At 38.0% G+C, this 22,199-nt stretch overlaps 1 protein-coding gene across 1 annotated transcript in view; it reads right to left on the bottom strand.

Annotated features, from left to right (window-relative positions):
* TNFRSF21 (TNF receptor superfamily member 21) overlaps window positions 1–22,199 on the bottom strand; it is a 116,406-nt gene that overhangs the window by 37,894 nt on the left and 56,313 nt on the right. Inside the window, exon 4 of the mRNA XM_069065806.1 lies at window positions 2,646–2,911. Coding sequence (XP_068921907.1) covers window positions 2,646–2,911 — 266 coding nt within the window. The remainder of the gene's footprint in view (window positions 1–2,645; window positions 2,912–22,199) is intronic.

Here is a 22,199-nt window from a genome sequence, read left to right as displayed (position 1 = left end):
AGCAGCTACTTAAAGGAGGGAGTTTCCCGGAGCCACAAACTATTACCTAGTTCAACCCGTTTCTTTTCCAGGCAAAGTAACTGAGGCATAGAAAGAGAGTAGGAACTTTGCCCAAAGGTCACACAGAAGGTAAATGGCTGAGCCTGGATTCAAACCTAAGTTCTCTGATTTTAAATCTAAAAGACTCTGATCACCTAAGCTTCTTAGTTCAATGATGACTTAACTGCTCACTTAATTCTGAGGGCGGACGAAGGTAAGGATTCCTAAATAGAAAAACAAAAACACAGGAAGTCAGAAAGGCACACCTTACATAAAGAACACAATTGTCACTAGGGGGGAAATGCATCTGGTTCTTCCAGCTACTAAGAAGTTCTGTTGGATATACCTGATAAGGGTATATAGCCAAGTAGAACTCAACACATTTTAATGGCATAGAATTAACTGGGGCTCCTAATGAAGTTTAAATTGTGTTGTGCCTTTGGAAAAGTATACTTTTAATTAGTGTGTAAACAGCTGAGGAATGACTGGTGACCAGGTGGTGGTAGTAAAAGGTGGTAGTAAAGTCTGTTTAAATGTGTACGTGCAAAAAAGGGCAGAATGTTCAAGGTTTTCATCAAGAAACTGAAGAGTAGAACTAGAATACAATGGTTTTTTTCTGATTGGATGAATTTTCTAGGTAACTGAGTTTTAATTAGAAATCCTCTTGGTTTCTGCCCTCACTTTCCAAAAATGCATTAGTCCTTAACATAGAGATGGAAATTTAGGTAACTTTGGGGTGCTACTTCTAACTCATCAAACTGGCAAAGATATTAAAAAATGGAAAAATGTAATCCTGGTAGGATTGTGGATAAACAGGTATACTTATCCATATATGATGGTATTGCAAAGTTATAAATATCTTTTTGGAGGGCCATCTGGCAGTATCCAGTAAAAATAATTTTAAAAATCATATCCTTTGAACCAATGATTCCAGTGTTCAGATTATATTCAGAAAGTGTCATCAAAAACAAAACAAAAAAAAAAAACAACTAAAAAAGGACTTTCTGTTGAAGGATTTTTATAGATGCATTACATTTAATTATTTTAAAAAATTGAAAACCTAAATGTCCAACAGTAGGGGAATGGTCAGACAAATTGTAATCCAGCAGTGTAATGTGATTTTGACTACCAAGAATTTAGCAATAATATAATATAATTACAGCTGACAAGCATGAAGAATATGAAGAAATCTGGAAAGACCTTGGTGAAATAATGCAAAGTGAAAAATAAAGAACCAGGGGTGGCTAGTTGGCACAGTGAATAGAGCACCAGTCCTGCAGTCAGGAGAACCTGAGTTCAAATCCGGCCTCAGACACTTAATACAAAAATTAGCCATGTGACCTTGGGCAAGTCACTTAACCCTAATTGCCCTCCAAAAAGCAAAAACAAAACAAACAAACAAACAAAAAAATACACCAAAGAATCAGAAACATGAAGACAAGTTAATCATGACCCTGTGCTAGGAAAAGGAACTGAGAACAAAGAATCCCTATGGGGACTTAGAGAGAGAGCTGAAAAGTTATTATGGTACTTCATGCATTGAAATTAGTTCATTTAAATGTAAGCCCTTACTAAGTAAGTTTATTTAGTGCCATCAGTCAGTATCACTATTAATAAAGCATTTACTTTTAAAATACCCATTTTTTATTTCAGTCAGTAGTACATATTAAAGAAATAAGGTAAGAAATAGTGCATATACTAAAGAAGTAAATAGTACACATACCAAAATAGCACATATTTTAAAAACCTTCCAAAAATTGTCTCATAAAAACATGAGTTCAAATCCTGCCTTTGAAACTTAGCAGCTGTGTGATAATGGGCAAGTCACTTAAGCTTCACTTCAGTTTTCTCATTTGTAAAAAGGGGGTATTATGGGGCACCTGACTGGGAGACAGGAGTACTTGAGTTCAAATCCAGGGTCAGACACTTACCACAAAACTAGCCATGTGATCTCGGGCAAGTCACTTAATCCCAATACCTCTTCCCTCCCCCCTCCAAAAAGCAAAAAAAAAAGGGGGGGAGGGTAATAATAGTTCCTATTGGCTAGTATTATTGTGAAGACCAACTGAGATAATATAGCTAAAACACTTTGCAAACCATAAACTACAATATAAATGTTTACTATTATTGGTAAAAAAAATTACAATCATGCTTTTAATATTTAAGGATCATAAAGTTTCTCACAGCCAACATTCCAACCAGTTTCAGGATGGAGATTACACTCTATAGATAATGATTCCAGAACACCGCATTTTTACATAATCCCTAATAATAATTTCCTTTTTTCTCAATTGTTCAATAATAGTGAGCTACAGGGGAAAAATTCTGGGTAATTAAGAGTTAGCAAACTTAATATTAGTAGTGACATTAATATTCTTAGGCAAAACTGGCTATGAATTTCAAAATGTTTATGGAAGGGCATTAGGACTCTTACATTCTATAGTTTGATTCATTTTTATATATTTAGCATATGAAAAATTTCTGCTTTGGGATGGTGAGGACTTCCTTTTGTAATCATCTTAGCCATGAACCAAACTGAGGGATAAAACATTAGGAAAGCAGAGACTGATACCATCACCACAGAAGGCAGATCAAGGTCAAGTTACCTGATTTGTGTCTTCCATGAGACCTCGAATTTTCTCCACAACGTCATTCCGCCGATGCTGCCGCAGAGCACTGATTAACTGGGCAAGGCTGGCTTCTGGGCCCCGTATGGTCCAATGCTGCAGGGCTGCATAGGCCCTTTCATGATCTGCTGTGTATCCATTGGAAAACGCAGCCACCTCTCGCTCACTGGCATTGCACAGAAACTGATAGATGTCCTTCCACTGGCTTCCCACTTGGGCTGCCACCAGCTTCAAAATGTCAATACCTGGACCAGGGGGGATAAAAATGGGAACTTAATGGAAGTTCTCTGGATAAAGCTCCTCTGACTGAATCACAAAAGCACACAGTTATCTATTGACAAAATGATTACAGTATCTAAAATGAGAGTTAGACTAGATTACCTCTAAACTCTTTTCCTTCCAGCTCTAAATTTATCATCCTAGGATCTGTCTTCATTCAACTCATCCAATTAATATATATTAAGTACCCACTATGTGCCAAGCATTGTGCTAAAGTGCTTGGAACTACAAAGGTAAAAAACGAAATATCCCCCTTCCTCAAGGAACTTTTGTTGTGTCAAGAGATGACACAAACCTATATAAATATATACAAAAGGGCAGAGCCCTCAACAGAAAAGAAGTTAGGAAAGGGGAATGGTTTAGGGGGAAATATAAGAAGTTGTGTGTTAAACATGCTGGGTTTGAGATATCTACAAGGCAAGCAAGTGCAGATAGATGTTCTATAGACAGTTGGTGACTCAGGACTAGAACTCAGGAGAGACTGGGGCTGGATTTATAGATCTAGGAGTTGTTTGAATAGTGACTGCAGCTGAACCAATGGGAGATGCTGACCCCAAAAAAGTAAAAATATACTGAAAAAATTAAATTATTTTTCTTCCCAAATATCAAGCTTGTATGAGATGCACAGCTGAGATTTTAGAGCTATTACTAAGTAAATAGTGGGAAAAAAATACCACTGAAACTGGGTGTTGGATATAAAAATCCAAAAATTCCTTTAGACCTCCACTGAGATATCCAACTTTCTTTTTTTATTGGCTTTTTGGAGGGCGATTGGGGTTAAGTGACCTGCCCAAAGTCACAGGGCTAATAAGTGTGTCAAGTGTCTGAGGCTGGATTTGAACTCAGGTCCTCCAGACTCCTGGGCTGGTGCTCTATTCACTGCACCACCTAGCCGCCCTGATATTCAACTTTCTATACTTCATACTCTGAAGTAGGGTTAAGTAAATAGAATATATGAAAGATAACTGAGAATTTGCTGAAAGAATACCTCATAGTGCCTCTCATTCTGAATATCAATTTCAACATTAATACAGATATAAATAGTGTAGAAGATTGAACAGAATGTAAACTGACCAAAGAGAATCCCCTGAAATTGAGCTGTTTGGATATAGTTACTGTTTAAGAGCTAATTATGTTATTTGCTTTTCTGACAAAGTAGAAGCCAAAAATAATTCAATTAATTAAGGTTTTAAAATACTCCACTGGTCAACTCAATTTTCTGAGTATATAAAATATAGAAACATTAGGTTTGGAGGCAAAAATCCTGGATCCAAATCCTAGTTCTGTTATTTATAACCTATGTGACCGTGGGCAACTAGGTGGTGTAGCAGATAGAGCCCCAGACCTAGAGTCAGGAAGACCTAAGTTCAAATCCAGTTTCAGACCCTAGCTGTGTGATTCTGGACAAGACACTGTATCTCTACCTGCCTCAGCTTCCTCATCTGCAAAATGGGGATAACAGACCCAACCTTAGAGGGCTGTAGTGAAGCTCAAATAAAACCATATTTATAAAGTGTTTTGCAAAACTTAAAGCAGTAAATGCTAGCTATTTATTATTGTTGTTGTTGTTTTTATAGCTTAACCCCTGGGCCAGTTTCCTCATATTCACTAAGGTCCCTCAAATTCTGAGTATTTTTTTTATATTTGATTTCGACACTTTCACAAATTTTGAGCCAAGCAAAATTCCTCTAGTTTCAAGAAAATCAACTTGCTGAATTACCTCAGTGTCCTACCTAAAGCTTGCAGGTAACTATAGGAACTTAGGCTGGTAGTAGGGGCTGGCACTTCAAAACTCTCTGTAAATCCCAAGAGTATCTCTTTAAGGAAGATTAAATCTTAATTTAACTCCATTTGACTGAGATCCCAAACATCTGATATGAAAGCATGAGTGAGTTTTCTCTTTCAAAAGCATAGCAATTTAACTAAGATCTTTATTCTGCCAACGACAATGTGGTTTTGGACAAACCACTAATCAACCATCCAGTGCCCATTTCGACATGTGTACTATGAAGATACTACAGGGTTTTGGATGAGCTGATTAATGCACATTCTTGGCGTCCTGGCTTCTTCAAGAAAGCCAGCTCATGGTGGATGTCGTTACAAAGATATGCAAACTGAAGTTCAAACTAGTAGGTGTTCCCAATGCCAAGACACAGCCCTTACAGGATAATTACAGAGTTTAAAAGGCTGAAGAGTTCAGCAACATTCCCTTCTTACAAAACCAAGCATTTATTTTTACGAGCACCCCCCCCCAAAAAAAAACCCACAGCAAAACATGAGTAAAATGCAAGGAGTTTCCCTGAGTCAGAAATTGGCCCCCCCTCCCCATATCAATTTAAAGATCTAGAAGTCATGCTTCATCAGGAAAATTCACTCCTAGTTTTGTCTCACATGAAGCATGCATGTTCAACTCCTCTGAACTGGCTGGTTTGGGTTCAACAATGTTATTCATAGGGTGCCGACTCACATCACTGAGATTCTGAATCCAAAAATTCCATAGGCACCCATCCAAAGGCGGTCAGCCTTCTAGATTCTGAGCTCTCAACTGAGTATGTAGTATGCCTTGAACAGAAAAAAGGAGTCAACTATACCAGAACTAGCACAAACCAGGAGTAAAGCTCCCCTGACCTTAATACAGCTCACTAAAAACTAGCTTGATAAGCATTTAATGGTTTTTTAAGAGCCACCTCTTAATATGGCGTCTTTCCTGATTCCTCCACTTTCCCTTCCCCTTCATCCTGGATAGTGCCACCATATTACTTTGCATATAATTTGCATTTGATTATTTCTATCCAGTAGAATGTAACTTCTAGGAAGCCGGGACTATTTCCCTTTTGTTATATATCCCTACCACCTACATCTCATACCTCAAAATCAACAGGTCACTTCTAATTTGACTTTCCTTCCAAACCCAACTCTTCCTTCTGTTCATGGTACCACAGCATTCAGTTAACTAATAAACATTTCTGAAGCACCTACTATGTGCCAGGAATTGTGCTAAGCCCTGGGGATGCAAAAAAAGGCAAAGGACAGATTTCTCCATATCCAGTCGCTAAATGATGTCGATTCTACTTCTGTACTAATCTCTCCTGTTTCCCTTGCACCTTAACTCAGGCCCTTTTACCTACTTTGTAGACCAGTACTGGCCAGGACTCCTAGGCACTTAACATTTATTGAATAGATGCTGAATGAATTTAAAATAAGAGTGGGATTACCACATAAAAAATTTAAAGGACCATGACTGAAAATCTGGTTGAGCTTCAAGTTTATACACACACAAAAAAGTTATGTGCTATTCTATTTTTATAGTTTCTGCATTTGCAAAATGGGGGCAGGGAGTAATCATTCTATAATATCATAGATTTATCAACAAACTAGGTGCCAAAGGGGCTTTGGAGCTAGGAAGTTCAAATCCTGCCTCAAATTTAGTAGCTGTGTGACCTTGGACAAGTCACTCAAATATTCTAAACCTCAGTTCCCCAGACTGTAAAATAAATAGTAATAATATTAGTTAGTATTTATAGTGTTTTGAGGTTTCCAAAGTGCTTTACAAATATCTCATTTGATTCCGACACAACCCTGGAGGGTAAGTGCTATTATTATGCCCATTTTGTAAAAAAAGAAACTAAGTATACAAGGAGTAAAATAACTTTCCCAGGGTCACACAACTAATTAGTACGTTGGGCTAGATTTGAATTCAGGTCTTCCTGACTCCAGACCCAGTATATCCATTGTGCCACCAAGCCCCCTACTGGAAGATGCCTTAGAAGTCAACCAGTCCCCTCATTTTTACTAATAAGGAGGCAGTCCCAGAAGTTAAATGATTTGCTTAAGGGCACTCAGGTAGAAATTGGCAGACCTGGGATTTGAAGTCAGGTCCCATGACTCCAAATGCCATATTCTTTCCACTGTATCACAAGGCCTCCCTTAGAAAATCTCTAAGGTCTCTATGATCTCTGATATTTATTAAGTATGGTTTAGTCAAAGTGATTAGTTATTTGGCTGAAAAAAATAATCCAAAACAAATCCTATTACCAACAAACTCTAAGGGACTGTTTTTCTCCAACCAGAGCAGCTGGAATCAAGAGCTCATTCAAAAGCCATTGTCTACAACCTGAGGATTATATTGTAAAGGTATCTCCTGTAAAGGGACTTGACTTCCACTGGAAAAACCCAATTTCCTCTGTCCTCCACACCATAAGAAAAAGCAGTAGCTTGGAGTAGTCTCCAGCAACACCTGAGGGCTCATCAATGGCACAAGACCAACAAATGACAGGTTATCATCTCTGACCAGGACCTTGGCCCACTCCAGCACCAACAAAGACTTAAGACATGGTTTATATGTCATTTCATTTGTGGTCACTTCTGACCATAAATGAATCAGGATCCCAAACCTCGGAAAAGTCACATCCCTTACTTAACCCATCCTCATCTTCAAAATGAAGAAAGTGAGGCCCAGAAGTCAAGTGATTTGCTCAGGGTCACAAAGATAAGTAGTAGAGGTCTGCCAACTCCAGGTCCCATATCCATTGCATTAAACCCAAAGCTCCTACCATCAGTGGCAATAAGGGTTGCTTTGCCCTTATAGGGAAGAGGGAAATTAGATATTTCTGTAGCAGTGTGACTCAATGGAGAGGACAAGAAGACTCGAATCTCAATCCTAGTCTTACTAGCATAGTACAGTGAAAAGTGTTCTGGATTTAGAGTAAGAAGGTCTGGGTTCAAATTCTGACTCTGAAACATTAACTGCTGGACCTTAGCCAAATGACTTTGGGGTTCTAGGTCCTCAAACTTCTAAAACGAGAAAGGACAAAATGATGTCAAAAGTCCCTTCCAGTTCCAAATCTATGACCCTGGGCAAATTAATTCACCTCTCTAGTCGTCAATTTCTTCATATGTAGAATAAGTATTCTTAAAAAACAAGAATATGTCTTTTAAGGGAACTGATCTCTAAGGCCTTTCTAGCTTGAAAGCCAATGATATATTCGTCTTACAATTCTTTCAGATGGGTCCCATTAGAATGTTGCCTATTCAATATCTACCCCACCCCCAACCTCTGATCAGTGAAATAAGAAACTATTTCCTGTCCTCTCATGTATTTAACAAAATTATTTTCTATAACTAAGATGTAGACTGTTATGATACTTAATATGAGATGAGACTGCTGCCATATAAAATCTATAAGGAGTTGCAGAGATGTCGTGATGTAAGAGATAGTCAGACTCAGATTCAGGAAGACCCAGGTTCAAATTCTGCTTCTGATATATGCTAACTGTGACCCTGGACGAGCCATTAACTTCACAGTGCCTCATACAACTCTCTAAGACCTGGGTTAAGGCCTGGGAAACTCCCCCTACCAATGGGCACTTGATCTGACACAGGTGCCCCTTGGGAAGAGGCGTTTTCTCATTGGAAGTTCCTGTACTGATGCTATCACAGAAACATGTAAAAAGAGAAAAGCATGGATAAAAAAAAACTGGATATAATCATGCAGCTAAGAAGTACTTATTTAAGAAACAAAATATAGAAATACAGTGAAAATCCTGCACATAATTTTTTTCTACCTAAACTCTTTAAGCACCAAAATTTGCTTTTTTAAAAAAACTTTAAATATTTTATAAAATCCTTCCAAATTACATCTTTACTGGTCCCTCTTCCCATTCACTAAAGTTACCTATTCTTCACAGTTCTCTCTTCTGCCTCCAGCTATCTTTTCTTTCCTCTCCCTCAGATCACTCAGTAATTACCTTAGCAATCTTGTCTATGATCTCACTCATTCTCACAGTTGCAACTATCACCTCAAAGCAGATGACTTCTAAATCTATCTCTAGACTTGCATTTCCAACTGCTTACTACATATTGCCAACTAGATCGCCTATCAGTAACCCAAACTCAGTATACTGACTATTTAGCCTAGAGCCTTATATGTAATAAGCCCTTGACAAATGCTTGCCCAGGAGAGCTAGGTGGTACTGTGGATAAAGCACTGGGCCTGGAGTCAGGAAGACTCATCTGGCCTCACACCTATACTAGTTTTGTGACCCTGAACAAGTCACTTAACCCTGTTTGCCTCATGTTCTTCATTTGTAAAATGAGCTGAAGAAGGAATGGCAAACAATTCCAGTATCTCTGACAAGAAAACACCAAATGAAGTCACAAAGAGTCAGACAAGACTGAAAAGAATGAGAATAAATGCCTGTTGACTGATTTACTCAATTTACAATCTTTCTTCCCACATATCCATAAGGGCTCAAGATCTTCAGATCATTTTGACTCCATCTTACTCCATCTCCAATTACCAAATCTTGTTGACTCTACCTCAATTATCGCTCTTTCTATAATTACCCCCCCCCTTTTCATTCTCATCACCATCACCTTTACTCAGGCTAAATTACCTCTTACCCACACCAGTGGAACTCCAAATGTTTTCAATGGCACATCCCCATCAGTTAAAAAATAAAGAGCTGAGCATAAACCTCAAATATATATGTTCTAGATTTGGAGTCAGAGGATCTGGGTTCAAATCCTGACTCCAACTAGAAGTAAATTATTTATTTTAATATTTTCAAATATCATACATGTATTGCCATATTAAAAATGGTATATATGATAATATTTTTTTTTTAAAAGAGACATTTTAAAAGGATGAAACAAAGATGAAGCTAATAGGGAGACCCTGGGGCTTATTGAGCAGGGAAGTGACATTGTCAAATTTATACTTTTGGAAAATCAATTTGGCAGCTATGCAGTGGCTAACTTGGAGTGTGGAGAGATCTGAGGCAAGGAGAACAGTTAAAGACAATTGCCAGAAAGGTTTATTTTACATATCAGATCCTCATAGATCTTATATATATTCTTCAGCCTGTTGTTGGCAGAATCTATGTTAAGTACAGGGCTTAGATTAGATAGAAACAGAAAGGGGTATTTAAGAAATAGAATTCTCTGAAGTTTCAAATAAGGTATTGGCTCCTAATTTGATATTCTTCTGAAAGCTCTATTGTTAATAAGATTAGGACCACAAAGTTTAAGATGGTTTAATTGGTTATTGGAGAAGTAAAATTTAAGAAGCTGTACTAAATTGTATTGAAATCTGTTTTGCAAAAGATTTTAGCAGAAACATCTAAGAATCTGCAACAGACATGGAGCCAGAGAAGTAAATCTATTGATGTGACTATTGAAGAAGAACTTACTTCAGAGCTGCCCTGAGAACAAGACCTATTCCAGAATATCCAAAAGAACCTTTTCCAGAGGACCAGACAGTTACACCTATGATTGCTGAGTTTTCTTACTTACTTTGAGACATATGAATCTCCCCTCTAAAATTAGTCTGTGATTTTAGATATATTTAGTACGACTTGTGCTACAATTAATCAATCTTCTTAGTCTTATATTAACTAATCAATAGAAAATATAAAAGTTCTACATAAGATTCAGCAAGTTATAGCAGTGACACAACTATCCTTTCTAGGTGACCCCATGCTTCAGTTATATAACCAATCATTTGTCTTCAACCCCATGATATCACCTACCCTGTTCTGTTCTTCCCAAAATCTATAAAAGGGGAGCTATCCTTCTGCTCATAATCTTTGGCTAGAAACTGAGGCAGCCACTGACCTATCTTGTTCTCAGATTCACATCCTCTGAATAAAATGTTATCTTGCTCGGATAAACATTCCTCAGTTTACTTTTTGTTAAATTAAACTCTCAACATAACTTACTACCTGTGTAGTAACCTTGGGAAATTCACTCTACCTCCCTGGGCCTGTTTCCTCTATTATAACATGACAATATTGGGCTAAATTAGGAGTACTTTACCCAGGGACCATGAACTTGATTTTTCTAACACCTGTTTGATGACGATTTCCTTTGAAATCACATGTATTTTAATTATGCGTTAAAAAATTAGGCTTCACCAGATTGGTAAAGGGATCTACGAAACACAAAATGTTAAGAAGCCCTGAACCCAATGGCCTCTAAAGTCTCTTGCAGCTCTAAATTTATGATCCTATGACCATATGCACATACACAGTCCCTTTCTTCCCCCTCCTCCCTTGCCCCTTCACCCCCTTTACTGAGTTCCTACTATGTGTGAGACACTATGTTAATTCTGTAGGAGATATTTAGATGAGTAACACACAGTCACCATCTTTAAGGAGCTTACTGTCCAACAGGTATGGATGAGATGAGGTATAAATGATTCTCATGCAAGGTAGAATGTGTTGGGAGGTATACAAGAGGTGCAAAGAAGGCTATAGTCGTTTGGGGGAGAGAGAGCTCAGCTCTGACCTGGGCTTGACCTGGGGGGCTGGTTAGGATAGGGTTAGAATTCTTGGAGTATAGCCTTATAGTATGAACAAGATTTCAACATGCCAAGGAGGAGGGCATGGTGAAAACCAAAGTGCAGAAGACCAGGATATGTTTCATAAATGACTGGTGCTGAAAGAATGGGAGTACTGAGGTAAGCCTCACATGCTTTAGATTTCCTTTATGTTATCCTGAGTGTCCAGAAAAAACTCTTGTACTAAGGAAGAAGCATGAAGATATGCATGAGAATGAATTATTGGAACATGGCTGAGATCCTGGAATGGTTTTACATCCAATTCAACCTGATAAATATATTAAGTGCCAAATTAATATACTGCTAGACTGGGGATGAAAAGAGAAAAAGCAACAGACCCTGTCCTCAAGGAACTTACATTCTACTTATTTTTCTAGATGATTTCTTCAGTAATATCTAACTTAAATTGATATTCCTTTTATGTCTACCACACTTGTAAAATATGATGCAAGATTCTGTTTTTCTTCTCTGGAAAGGAGAGATAAAGGGACTAATGGCTAAAAAGTCCCATGGAGTCAATTAATGCAAAGACTTCTCCCTAGGGAAAATTCACAAAGAGAGAAGTCTCCTCTCCACTTTGTCTCTTTGCCAAGCATTAATTTCTTGTGAGGTATTAAAGGCCTCCAAGCAACATATAGCATTGAATTTGCTTAATTTTTCCAAGATGACATTTCTCCCCTTACAAAAAAAGGCAAGCTCTTAATCAGAGCTCTCCCCTGAAGCTAGAGAGTAGGGGCTTCCTTGTAATTGAATAGTTCCTGCCAACTGAAGACTGGGAAATAGAAGAGAGAGACATGGAAGACATATATATATATATATATATATATATAATCTTTTAATGACTTGACTAGCCTGAACCGCTGACCCAGTGATTAAGCGCAGATGGGAGAAACACGTTCCTGAGACGATTGCCTGTCTGTGGAAAGGTGGTGTGCCATGGAGCAAAGAGCACCTGAACTGGCTCCAAGACACCTAGACCTGGGTTAGAATCCTATTTCACACTCATAAAACTGTGGGAAATTGGGCAAGCCACTGTAGCCTCCTCTTTTTTTAGATTCCTCATCTGTACAAATGGAGATAGCAATACTCAAGTTAGGGGCAGTTAGGTGGCACAGTACATAAAGCACAGGCCCTGGAGTCAGAGTTGAAATTCAGCTAATTATGTGACCCTGGGCAAGTCACTTAATCTCTGGCTTCCTCATTTTCCTCAACTGTAAAATGGGGATAAAAATAGGTATGCCTTGCAGGGTTAATGCAAGATTCCAATGAGATAACGTTTGCTAAAAGTGCTTAGCACAGTGCCAAGTACATCGGAGGTGTTATAGAAATGCTAGTTATTATTATCATTATAATAGCATTATAGCAGAGGGTTATGAAAACATACTTTGAAAATAATCAGTTTGGTCCAGACTTATAATTTCACACATATAAGGAGCTCTCTGTGAAAAAACTTCCTTTACTGATGTAGATCTACAACTATTTTGTAATTTAAGGTCTTAGAGAGTTTGCCTGGGTTAAGTGACTTGCCCAGGTTCACACAGCCAGTATGTCACAGCTCTCTCTAGTTAAAGGCCATGCTGCCACTTGAGAATATTAAAGTATGTTATTAATATATATATATATTACAGTACATCCCAGCAAATGAAAGTCCCTTCAGATGTCACTCATTGATTCTTCTCCATTTCTCCCCAACCACTTACTCTCCAAGCTGTAGTACCTAGTCCTAAGGGTATATAGAAGGCAAGTTCTGGTTCCAGATCCACCCTCTCTGTGTGGAATTGAGCAAAACATTTCCCTTCTCTGAGAAGTGAAGGAGTTGGTTGAGAGGGTTCTAAGGACCTTCCTAGTTCTAATATGCTCCAGTTCTAACTCATACTAGTCCCATCATCCTTCTTTCCAAGGGGCTATGCCATTCATTTAGCACTGGAAGGGATCTCAAAGGCCATTTAGGCCCACCCCTTCCTTTTACAGATGAAGAAAACTGAGGCTCAGGGAGTATCTTGTTCAACACAGTAAGCATAAGAGAGGGGATTTGAAACCAAGTTGTTGGATTGTAAAGTCAGTTCTCTTTCTACTGCCTTTCTCTAAGATCAATCAAGAAGAACATATTAAATGCCTGTCATGTGAAGGAAGCACAGAAAAGCAGAGTAGCTTTGAAAATGATTTGTAGTATTTATTACATAGTTTAAAAAAGTGTGAAATGGAAAGTCATGGCTTTATATTGAATCCTCTTTTATATTATGTACATGGAAATGTTCCTCCTTTTTCTGTCTTTAAATTCAAAATAAATAAAAATTTTGAAAGTGAAACAAAAAAATGCCTATTCTTTGCCAGGGCAGTAGGTGACACAATGGATAAAGTACCAGGGCTGGAGTCAGTTAAGACCTGAGTTCAAATCAGACACTTACTAGCTGTGTGACCCTGAGCAATACACTTAACCCTGTTTACCTCAGTTTCCTCATCTGTAAAATGAGCTGGAGAAGGAAATGGCAAACTACTCCAGGATCTTTGCCAAGAATACTCCAAATGGGATCATAAAGAGTCAGACACAATTGAAACAAATGAACAGTAACAACTGTACTAGAAGGGAAGATACAAATACAACAAAAGTTCTTATCCTCAAGGAGCTTACATTCTATTAGGAAAGAGAATAATGTGTATACAATTACAAAAGTGTTTATATATACATACAACTATATGCACATATATGCATGTATGTGTGTGTGTGTGTGTGTGTGTGTGTGTGTAGTTGGAGGGCAGGGCAGGTCTATGGTTTCATTGAGCTGGAAGCTCCAGGTGAGGAAAAAGTAGATCTGTACCTGCTCTGCAACTTCATTAACTCGTAGAAAGTTGCCTTGGGGCACTGAAAGGTTAGGTGATTTGCTCAGGGTGATATAGCCAGTATGAGCCAAGAGAAAGCACTTGAACCTGAATTTTAGAATTGTCCTTTGCCTTTCTTTGTATCCAGTGCTTAACACAGTCCCTGACATATTGTTAAATGTTAATTATCAATATGCAGATTAATAAATAACAATAAAATAAGTAAATTAACAAAATTAATGTTTATTGACTTATTGTGTATGAGTGCTCTGTTCAATATGGTAGGCTGCCTGTTTTGAACTTCCTACTCTGAGCTCTAACCACTATCCCACATGTACTTTTTGTAAAATTTATACATAATAAAAACAGGGAAATTTGTTGGAGGGGTTGGGGAGGAAACAAACATTTATCAAGCACTTACAAAAGAAGAATTCCTTAGGGGGTCTCCAAGTTAAAGACAGACAACTAGCTACCTGTCGGTATGTTGAAGAAAGAATTCTTGTTAAATATAGTTTGGGAAACATAATCTCTGAGTTCCCCTCAAACTTTGAGGTCCTGTGATAATGGGATGTGGGTTGAAACTGTTTCTATCACTTTTCCAGGTGATCTTGGGGAACATTATTCTAAACTTCTTCATCTATCAAATGAGGATAAACAAATCTACCCCACAAGATTCTTATGAAGATCAAATAACCCCATACTGGTGAGAGTTCTTTGTCAATAGACAGGCCTATATAAATGTAAGCTATTATTTGAAGCAGAAATTCATTGCCAACATGCAGAAGTTTGCAGAATATTTTTAGGTGACAAATTCTACCCAAGAGACACGCAAAATTTCAAGAAGAAAGCAAAGCAGCTGACATCATAGAATGTCAGGGACAGAAGAAAGCTTAAAGGTCACCTGGTTTATCTTCCACATTTTTCAGAAAAAGGAAACCAAGACCCAGCAGGGTTAAATTCATTACTCAAGGCCACCTAGGTAGAAATGGCTGAGACAAGATTCAAACCCAGGTGTTCTGATTCTGTCTGTTGTACCACTCCAAAGCACTTACTTTACAGTTTAGGAAACTGAGGCCCAGAGGGGCTAAATGACAACATTTTTCTGCCTCCTCATAAAATTATCATCATAGGGCTTGAGATGTAGAGCAAGGGTCATTTACTCCAATTGTCTAATTTTACAGATGAGAAATTGAGGCTATAGGAGTATTTGGCTAATCATAGTCAAAGCCATTGCAGCAGCAGAGCGAGGATTCAAACCCAGGTCCTCTGACTCTAAAGCCCAGGAATCTTTCCACTACATCATGCTGCTGAGGAGGCGGACAGGCTGAGCCAATGCAATAGACCTGATGTTAGACCCCACCTTCCTCAAAGGAACTTAACAGTCTCATTCCTGAACAAACTGTTTGAATCTTCTCCAAGTGTAGGATCAAGAGCAGCAGTGAGCCATGGCTTAAATACTTCAACGAATTACTTGCCTCATAAAATAAAGTTTCTTAAACGCTCTGTAAACTTACCTTTGAACTGGACTAGATCCTTAAGATCATTTTTCCCAAAGATGCCCACACATATAAGAAGCACATTTACATTGCTTTATAATTCGTAAAGGAACTCTAGATACACAGTGTAAGCATTATTATTCCCATTTTATGGGCAAGAAATCTAAGGGTCAGAAAGCTGAGAGAATTTGCCCCAAATTAGAAATCTAGGAAAGGAAAAGTAACTTACCCAGGGTCACACAGCTAGTAAGTGTATAAAGCAAATTTCAACTTAGGAAGATGAGCTTTCCTGAATCCAGGCCCAGTACTCTATCCACTGTGCCACCCAACTGCCCTCATCAAACCCAACACTCCTGACCAAGTGCTGATCTCTTTCCACTTCAGGCACTCTGTGACCTCCTAGCCTTTTGACAGAGTCCCAAGTTTTACAGAAAATATCTTGTTATTAAGAGGACTTGTTCTGTGAAGTTTGGATTCAGTCAAAGGGCTACACTTGAGGACCTAGAGGGCCACATGTGGCCTCAAAGCTATAGGTTTCCCACTCCTGCCTTAACCATCTATAACCTCTCTCTGATTTCCCTTTCCAGCTCTCTCATGCATCACTCCCTTTCATAGTCCAGCCAAACTGATCTTGCTGTACCTAGCACATGACATTCTTGGCACTGGCTGTCCCTCTATGTCTGGAATATATTCTCTCTTCACCTTTGCATCTTAGAATCCCTATCTCTTCACATCTCCATTTAAGCACTATCCTCAAATGAAGCGTTTTCTCATTCCCACCCTACTCCCAGGTACTAATGCCCCAGCACCAAAAATATTGTATATACTGTATCATATATAAATATGTAAATGCAGTCTCCCCTGGCAGAATGAGCTTCCTGAAGGAAAGGATTGTTTCATTACATTACACCCCTAGGATCTAACACTGGCACATAATAAACTTCCTATTGTTTGACTGAATATTCTCCATCTGGTAGGCTAAGCAAAAAAATTTTGGTAAATTAATTATTCAAGGTCACCTAGGCAGAAAGGGCTGAGAAAAGATTCCAACCCAGGTCTTCTGATTCTATCCACTGTACCATTCCAATCACCTTACTTTACAGTTGAGGAAACTGAGTCACAGCAGACTAATTTGGAGTTCTCACAAAGGTACTTCCCCTTACCACTTTGTAATAGAAAAATATTTTACATTAAATGCTCACTAGACGCCCTGCTTTTCTGCTGAGGTTTTCAAATCTTCAAGACATCCAAAGGAGGTCCTCCAACTCTGCTAAAAAATGAAGGTGGAAAAACAGTTCTTCCATATGCCCTTGACCAAATTGCAGACTCCAGATTCCAGGACAGAGGGGAGGCTCTGAGCCTGGAATGCAGAGTGCACAGTGGTGCCTGCTGGCTGGGCCAAGGCAGCTTCTGCCATAAGATTGTCTTGGCTTCCTTCCCCTTAGCTCTGCTTACTTCTATTTACACTCAAGAGTCTATTTCCCATAGGAAGTCTGATCTGACAGAAAAGAGGACTGTTTCATGGGATTTTTGTACGAAGAGTACATCCCAGAAATGAAAGCCCCTTTCCACTGTAGCAAATCAGAAATTTCAATAAATGCCAGTTTCCTGTCTGCTTTACTTGACACCCACCATGACCTCATAGCAGGTCCTCCAAGACCTCAGGTCTTAAACTGTATAATCTGCATATAAGCACACAGTGACTATTGTGCTTAAAATCAGAAGCCAGAAATTAAGCATAGCTGCATCTATCTACCAAGAGGCAGTGTGGTATGGGATAACAATGAACCTAGGTTCAAATTCTATCTCTGAACTTCAATTAATTTCACAAGCAATAATTAAATTTTGTTTTTATTTTTATTGTTCAGTCATGTCCAAACCTTTTAAAAATTCCATTTGGAATTTTCTTGGCAAAGATACTGGAGGGGTTTGGCATTTTTTTCTTCATTTTACAGGATGAGGAAACTGAGGCAAACAGGGTGACTTACCCAGGGTCACATAACTAGTAAGTGTCTAAGGCTAGATTTAAACTCAGATCTTCTGGACTCCGGGCCTGGTATTCTTATCACTTCACCACCTAGCTGCCCAATAATTAAATACTTACTAGCATTAGGCACTGTGCTAGAAACTAGGGACACCAACATTTTACAAGGATTTTACGTTTTATTGGAGAGAAGCAGTATCTACACAGACAAAAAAGCAATAAAGGTATGGGGGGGGGGGACACGGAGAGAACTAACATCAGGAAATGTTTCTTGTAGGAGATAACGTAGAGATGAGTCCTGAAGTTAGGGATTCCCAGAGGTGAGACTGAGGATAGAGACTAATCCAAGCAAGAGGGACAGACCACACAAAGGCAAAGGTCATGTTCAGGAAAAATCAACCAGTACAGTCTCACTGGAAGGCAAAGCACTAGAATGCACAGAGTGGAATAATGTATATTTGGCCTAGCAAGATAGATTGGAGCCAGGAGGTGAAAAGCATTCAATGCCAAACAAAAGTATATCTCACTGTGTGAACATGGCCAAGTGACTCAGCTTTCCGTAAGTTGGGCATAATACAATGTACAGAGTAGACACAGAATACACAAAGTACTTTGCCATCTTTAAAGCCCAATAGCAATGAAGTTATTAATTACTACTATATAGACAAATTCTCATAATAGTGATAATCTTGTGACTGTTAATATAATAACAAGTTGGGGTTTTTACCCTAAAATGAAGCATTTTTCCCAGTTGGGCATGATAAATAAACCACAGAAACAAAGTTGTTACCACCTAAGGATATAGTTGGGAAACTCAAGCTAGAGAAACCAAGATGAACAGCATCTGTCTTTGTATCACACATTCGCATACTACAGGGTGTCCCTAAAGTCTGGACACATAGGAAATCTCATTAACTATTCATATTTTCAAGAAATGAAATGAATTAAATTTCCAACATTTTATTTAATTAGCATAAATAAGATTTCATAGGAAGATATGGAAGACATAGGAAATCTCATTAATTTAATGAATTAAATTTAATTAATTTCATTAATACGGAAAATAGTCCCAATAGCTAATGAAAGCTTTTATTCCATAGGAAACTGTCATGGCTAAAATTTATGCTAATTAAATAAAATGTTTTTGAAAATTTCATTCATTTCATTTCTTGAAAATATTCATGGTTAATGAGATTTCCTATATGTCCAGACTTTAGGGACACCTTGTATTACACATCTATAACTAAAGGGCCCTCACAGGTCAGCTAGGCCAATCCCCTCATTTTACAGATAAGGACACCAAGGTCCAGAGGGGTTAAACGATTTGCCCCAAGTCACATAGATAATAAATGGCAGAAAAAAAATCATTCAGTTTGTCATGCAGCATTAATTAAATACCTACTATATGCAAGACACTGCACTAATTTGCTTAATTTGAACCTAGGTCCTCTGACTCCAAATCCACCCCTCTCTTATCTGCACCATTTTAATTTTAATGAAAATTTCTAGAAAAGATGAAGACTTATAAAATGCTCACAATTTTCGATTTCTTTGCATTATAACCTAAGTCATCTCTTTTATAACTCTCCTAACATACATCTAACTAAAGCTAGAGAAAAATACAGACTATTGAATAATCTCCCTCCCAATGAACACTTAAAAGAGCCATGCTGTCCTATTTCTTAACACTATGTGAAATTCATGGTAGAGATTTTTTTTAATTTCAGATTTTTAAATTTAAATTTTTAAGTTTTTTTTTTTAATTAAGAAAAGGTATTCAATTCAAGTAACATCTGTGGAGCCCATTCTCTGAGCATGACACAGTACTAACTACTAGGTGGAGAAACTTACTGAAAAAGTGTATGTGGGGGGGAGGGGAGGGGAGGAAGGGCATATAAAAATATAGTATGCACACAGGCTCCGGTTGTGTTTAATATCTGTCAGCTGCTAATAACTGCAAACCAACCAAAGGAAATATTTAAACAAGTGATACTTTCAGTTCCAAATCTACTCCCATAAATCCAGGGTGTCTTACTTATTAACCTGGAAAGAGGAATGAGACTGACCCGTTGGTGAATTTGGGAAATGCCTGAACATTCCACAGCCCTCAGAGGAGACTAAAGACTAATTCAGGCCGGTTAACCAACCCTGAACAGAAACCACAGTACATAGGCATAGGAAACATTTTTGCAAAGCTTGTCATATGAAGGTTAGTGGGGACCAAGAAATGATAAAAAGGTTTCTGTTTTCTGAAAGTAGACCCTTAAGCCAAATTACCAACTCAGAAAAAATGAGACATTTTCTTTCTTTTTCTTATTTTTTGTTGGGGGTGGGGAGAGAGGTGGTGGTAGTGGTAGAGAAATTCACTAGCAGATCACTCGTCAAAACCCTAGGACTGATCAGTTGAAGAATGATTGAACAAATTATAGTTTATGAATACAGTAAAATTCTATTGTATAAGGGACAGCTCAGTGGCACAGTGAATAGAACAGCAGCCCTGGAGTCAGGAGGACCTGAGTTCAAATTCGGCCTCACTTAACACAAAAACTATCCGTGTGACCTTGGGCAAGTCACTTAACCCCAATTGCCCTCCAAAAAGCAAAAAAAAATTTTATTGTATGAAAGAAATGATGAAAAGGATAAGTTTCAGACAAACCTGAGACTTGTATAATCTGATATGGGAAAAATAATTTATATAATAACAACAAATAATATAAATAAATAACAAATAACAATAAATAATATAAAGACTTCATTTTCCAATCAACTGCACTCCTTTGGACTTCTGTCATGACCCCCACCCCTGCCCCAATTGCAGAATTGTTTTCCTCCCCTCCTCTTTTCAACTTCCTTTTGTTCCCTCATTTATAATGTTCCCTTTATTATACATTATTATATTATGTGTATTATACATTATTATATATTATATGTTCCCTTCCTTTATATTTCCTCATTCAATTGTAAGCTTCTTGAGGGCAGGGATTGTATTTTTTGTATTGGTATCCTCAGTAAGCATAGTGTCTAGCGCATAAAAGGTAGCACATGAAGCTTTACTGACTGACTCACAGTAACAATAGTATTGTAAAGACTAAGAACTCTAATTGAGGCAATGACCAACCATTATTCCAATGGATGCCTAACAGATAGGTGATGGATTCAGTGCACAATAAGATTTTTTTGGACATGATCAATGTGAGAAATTGTTTTGCTTAACTATGTATATGTTACAAGAATTGTAGTTTTCTCTTTTTTTTTCTCCAAAGGTTGGGGAGGTGGGAGAGAAAATAGATTTTTAATTGAAAAAAAATTCAATTAAAATTTAAAATTAGTGGTCACATCAAGCCAAAACAATGTCTGGACTTTTTAAAAAGTGTATTATGCAAAGTAACCCCTGTTCCTTAAACAACATTTTCATACCAAGGACAGTCATTTACATGCAGCCTTGGGAACTGCAACCATTCAAATGAAAAGACGTAATTATTATGCCAAATAAGAGCTGATGGAAAATCTTTATTCATACCGGCTGATGTTTTCATCTTTAACTTAATATTTAGGTACAAAAGCTGCAGGAGTGCTCTCAGAGCTATTCACAAGCCTTGTCATTTAACTGATAAAATCATAGAATGATGGTGCTCAAAAAAGATTGGAGAAATAATCGAATCTAACCCCTTCCTTTTTACAGATGAGAAAATGGAGACCCAGAAGGATAAAGGTAGCTTGTCCAACATCAAGATAAGGTAAATGAATGGTCAAGAAAACTCCAACCCAGGTCTGCTGACTCCCATAGCAATATTCTATCTTCATTGGCAAAGCAATGGGCTCTCCCATCCTCAGAAACTACGTCCTGTGCATGCTACAACTCCATAAAACATGGCATTGGCAAATTGAAACCCCAAGTCATCCCTACAAAATTCGAAGTCCTGAATACCAGCCGATCAAAAGTTTAGTTTGTTCTGAGCCTAGGAACAGTAGCAGCAATATTGCTCTTACAATAACATGATTTAAACTTTATCAGCAACAACCACTCATTTCTATAGCACTTATAGTACAAAGTGCTTTCCTCAAAATACCTGTGTCAGACAGGTACTAAAGCCATGAGCTCCATTTTATGGGTGCTGGTGCAATGGATAGAGTGTCAGGCCTGAAGTCAAGAACATTCATCTTCATGAGTTTAAATCTAGCCTCAGACACTTAAACTATGTGATCCTGGGCAAATCACTTAACCCTGTTTGCTTCAGTTTCCTCACCTATAAATTGAGTTAGAAAAGGAAATGACAAACTACTCCAGTATCTTAACTAAGAAAATCCCAAATGGGTTACAGTCAGACACTACTAAAAAAATCATTTAATGAAATAGGGAAACTGAGGCTCTGACGAGGAGACTTAATTTTTAGTGTGGTACAGAGGGAAGAATTCTAGTTTCAGAGTTAGAAAAGTTGACTGTGATCCCTATAGGTCCCAAATCCATTTTCCTAATTCTCCACCCTCAAGACTCTCAGCATGCTAATGTAGTGAGTCATGCCATTCATGAGGCAGTCCTAGACAGCTGTCTTCCAAGTCCACTACATAAGACTTTAATGTAGCAGCTTGCAGACTATTCTAAAGTTAACATGATA

The sequence above is a fragment of the Petaurus breviceps genome, unplaced genomic scaffold (genome assembly GCF_028583685.1).
Source record: "Petaurus breviceps papuanus isolate PSGF00001 unplaced genomic scaffold, PetGlider_PUasm1.0 90701, whole genome shotgun sequence".
Classification (NCBI taxonomy): domain Eukaryota; kingdom Metazoa; phylum Chordata; class Mammalia; order Diprotodontia; family Petauridae; genus Petaurus; species Petaurus breviceps.
The sequence above is the reverse complement of the archived record's forward strand: the minus strand, read 5'-3'. Positions and strand labels throughout refer to the sequence as shown.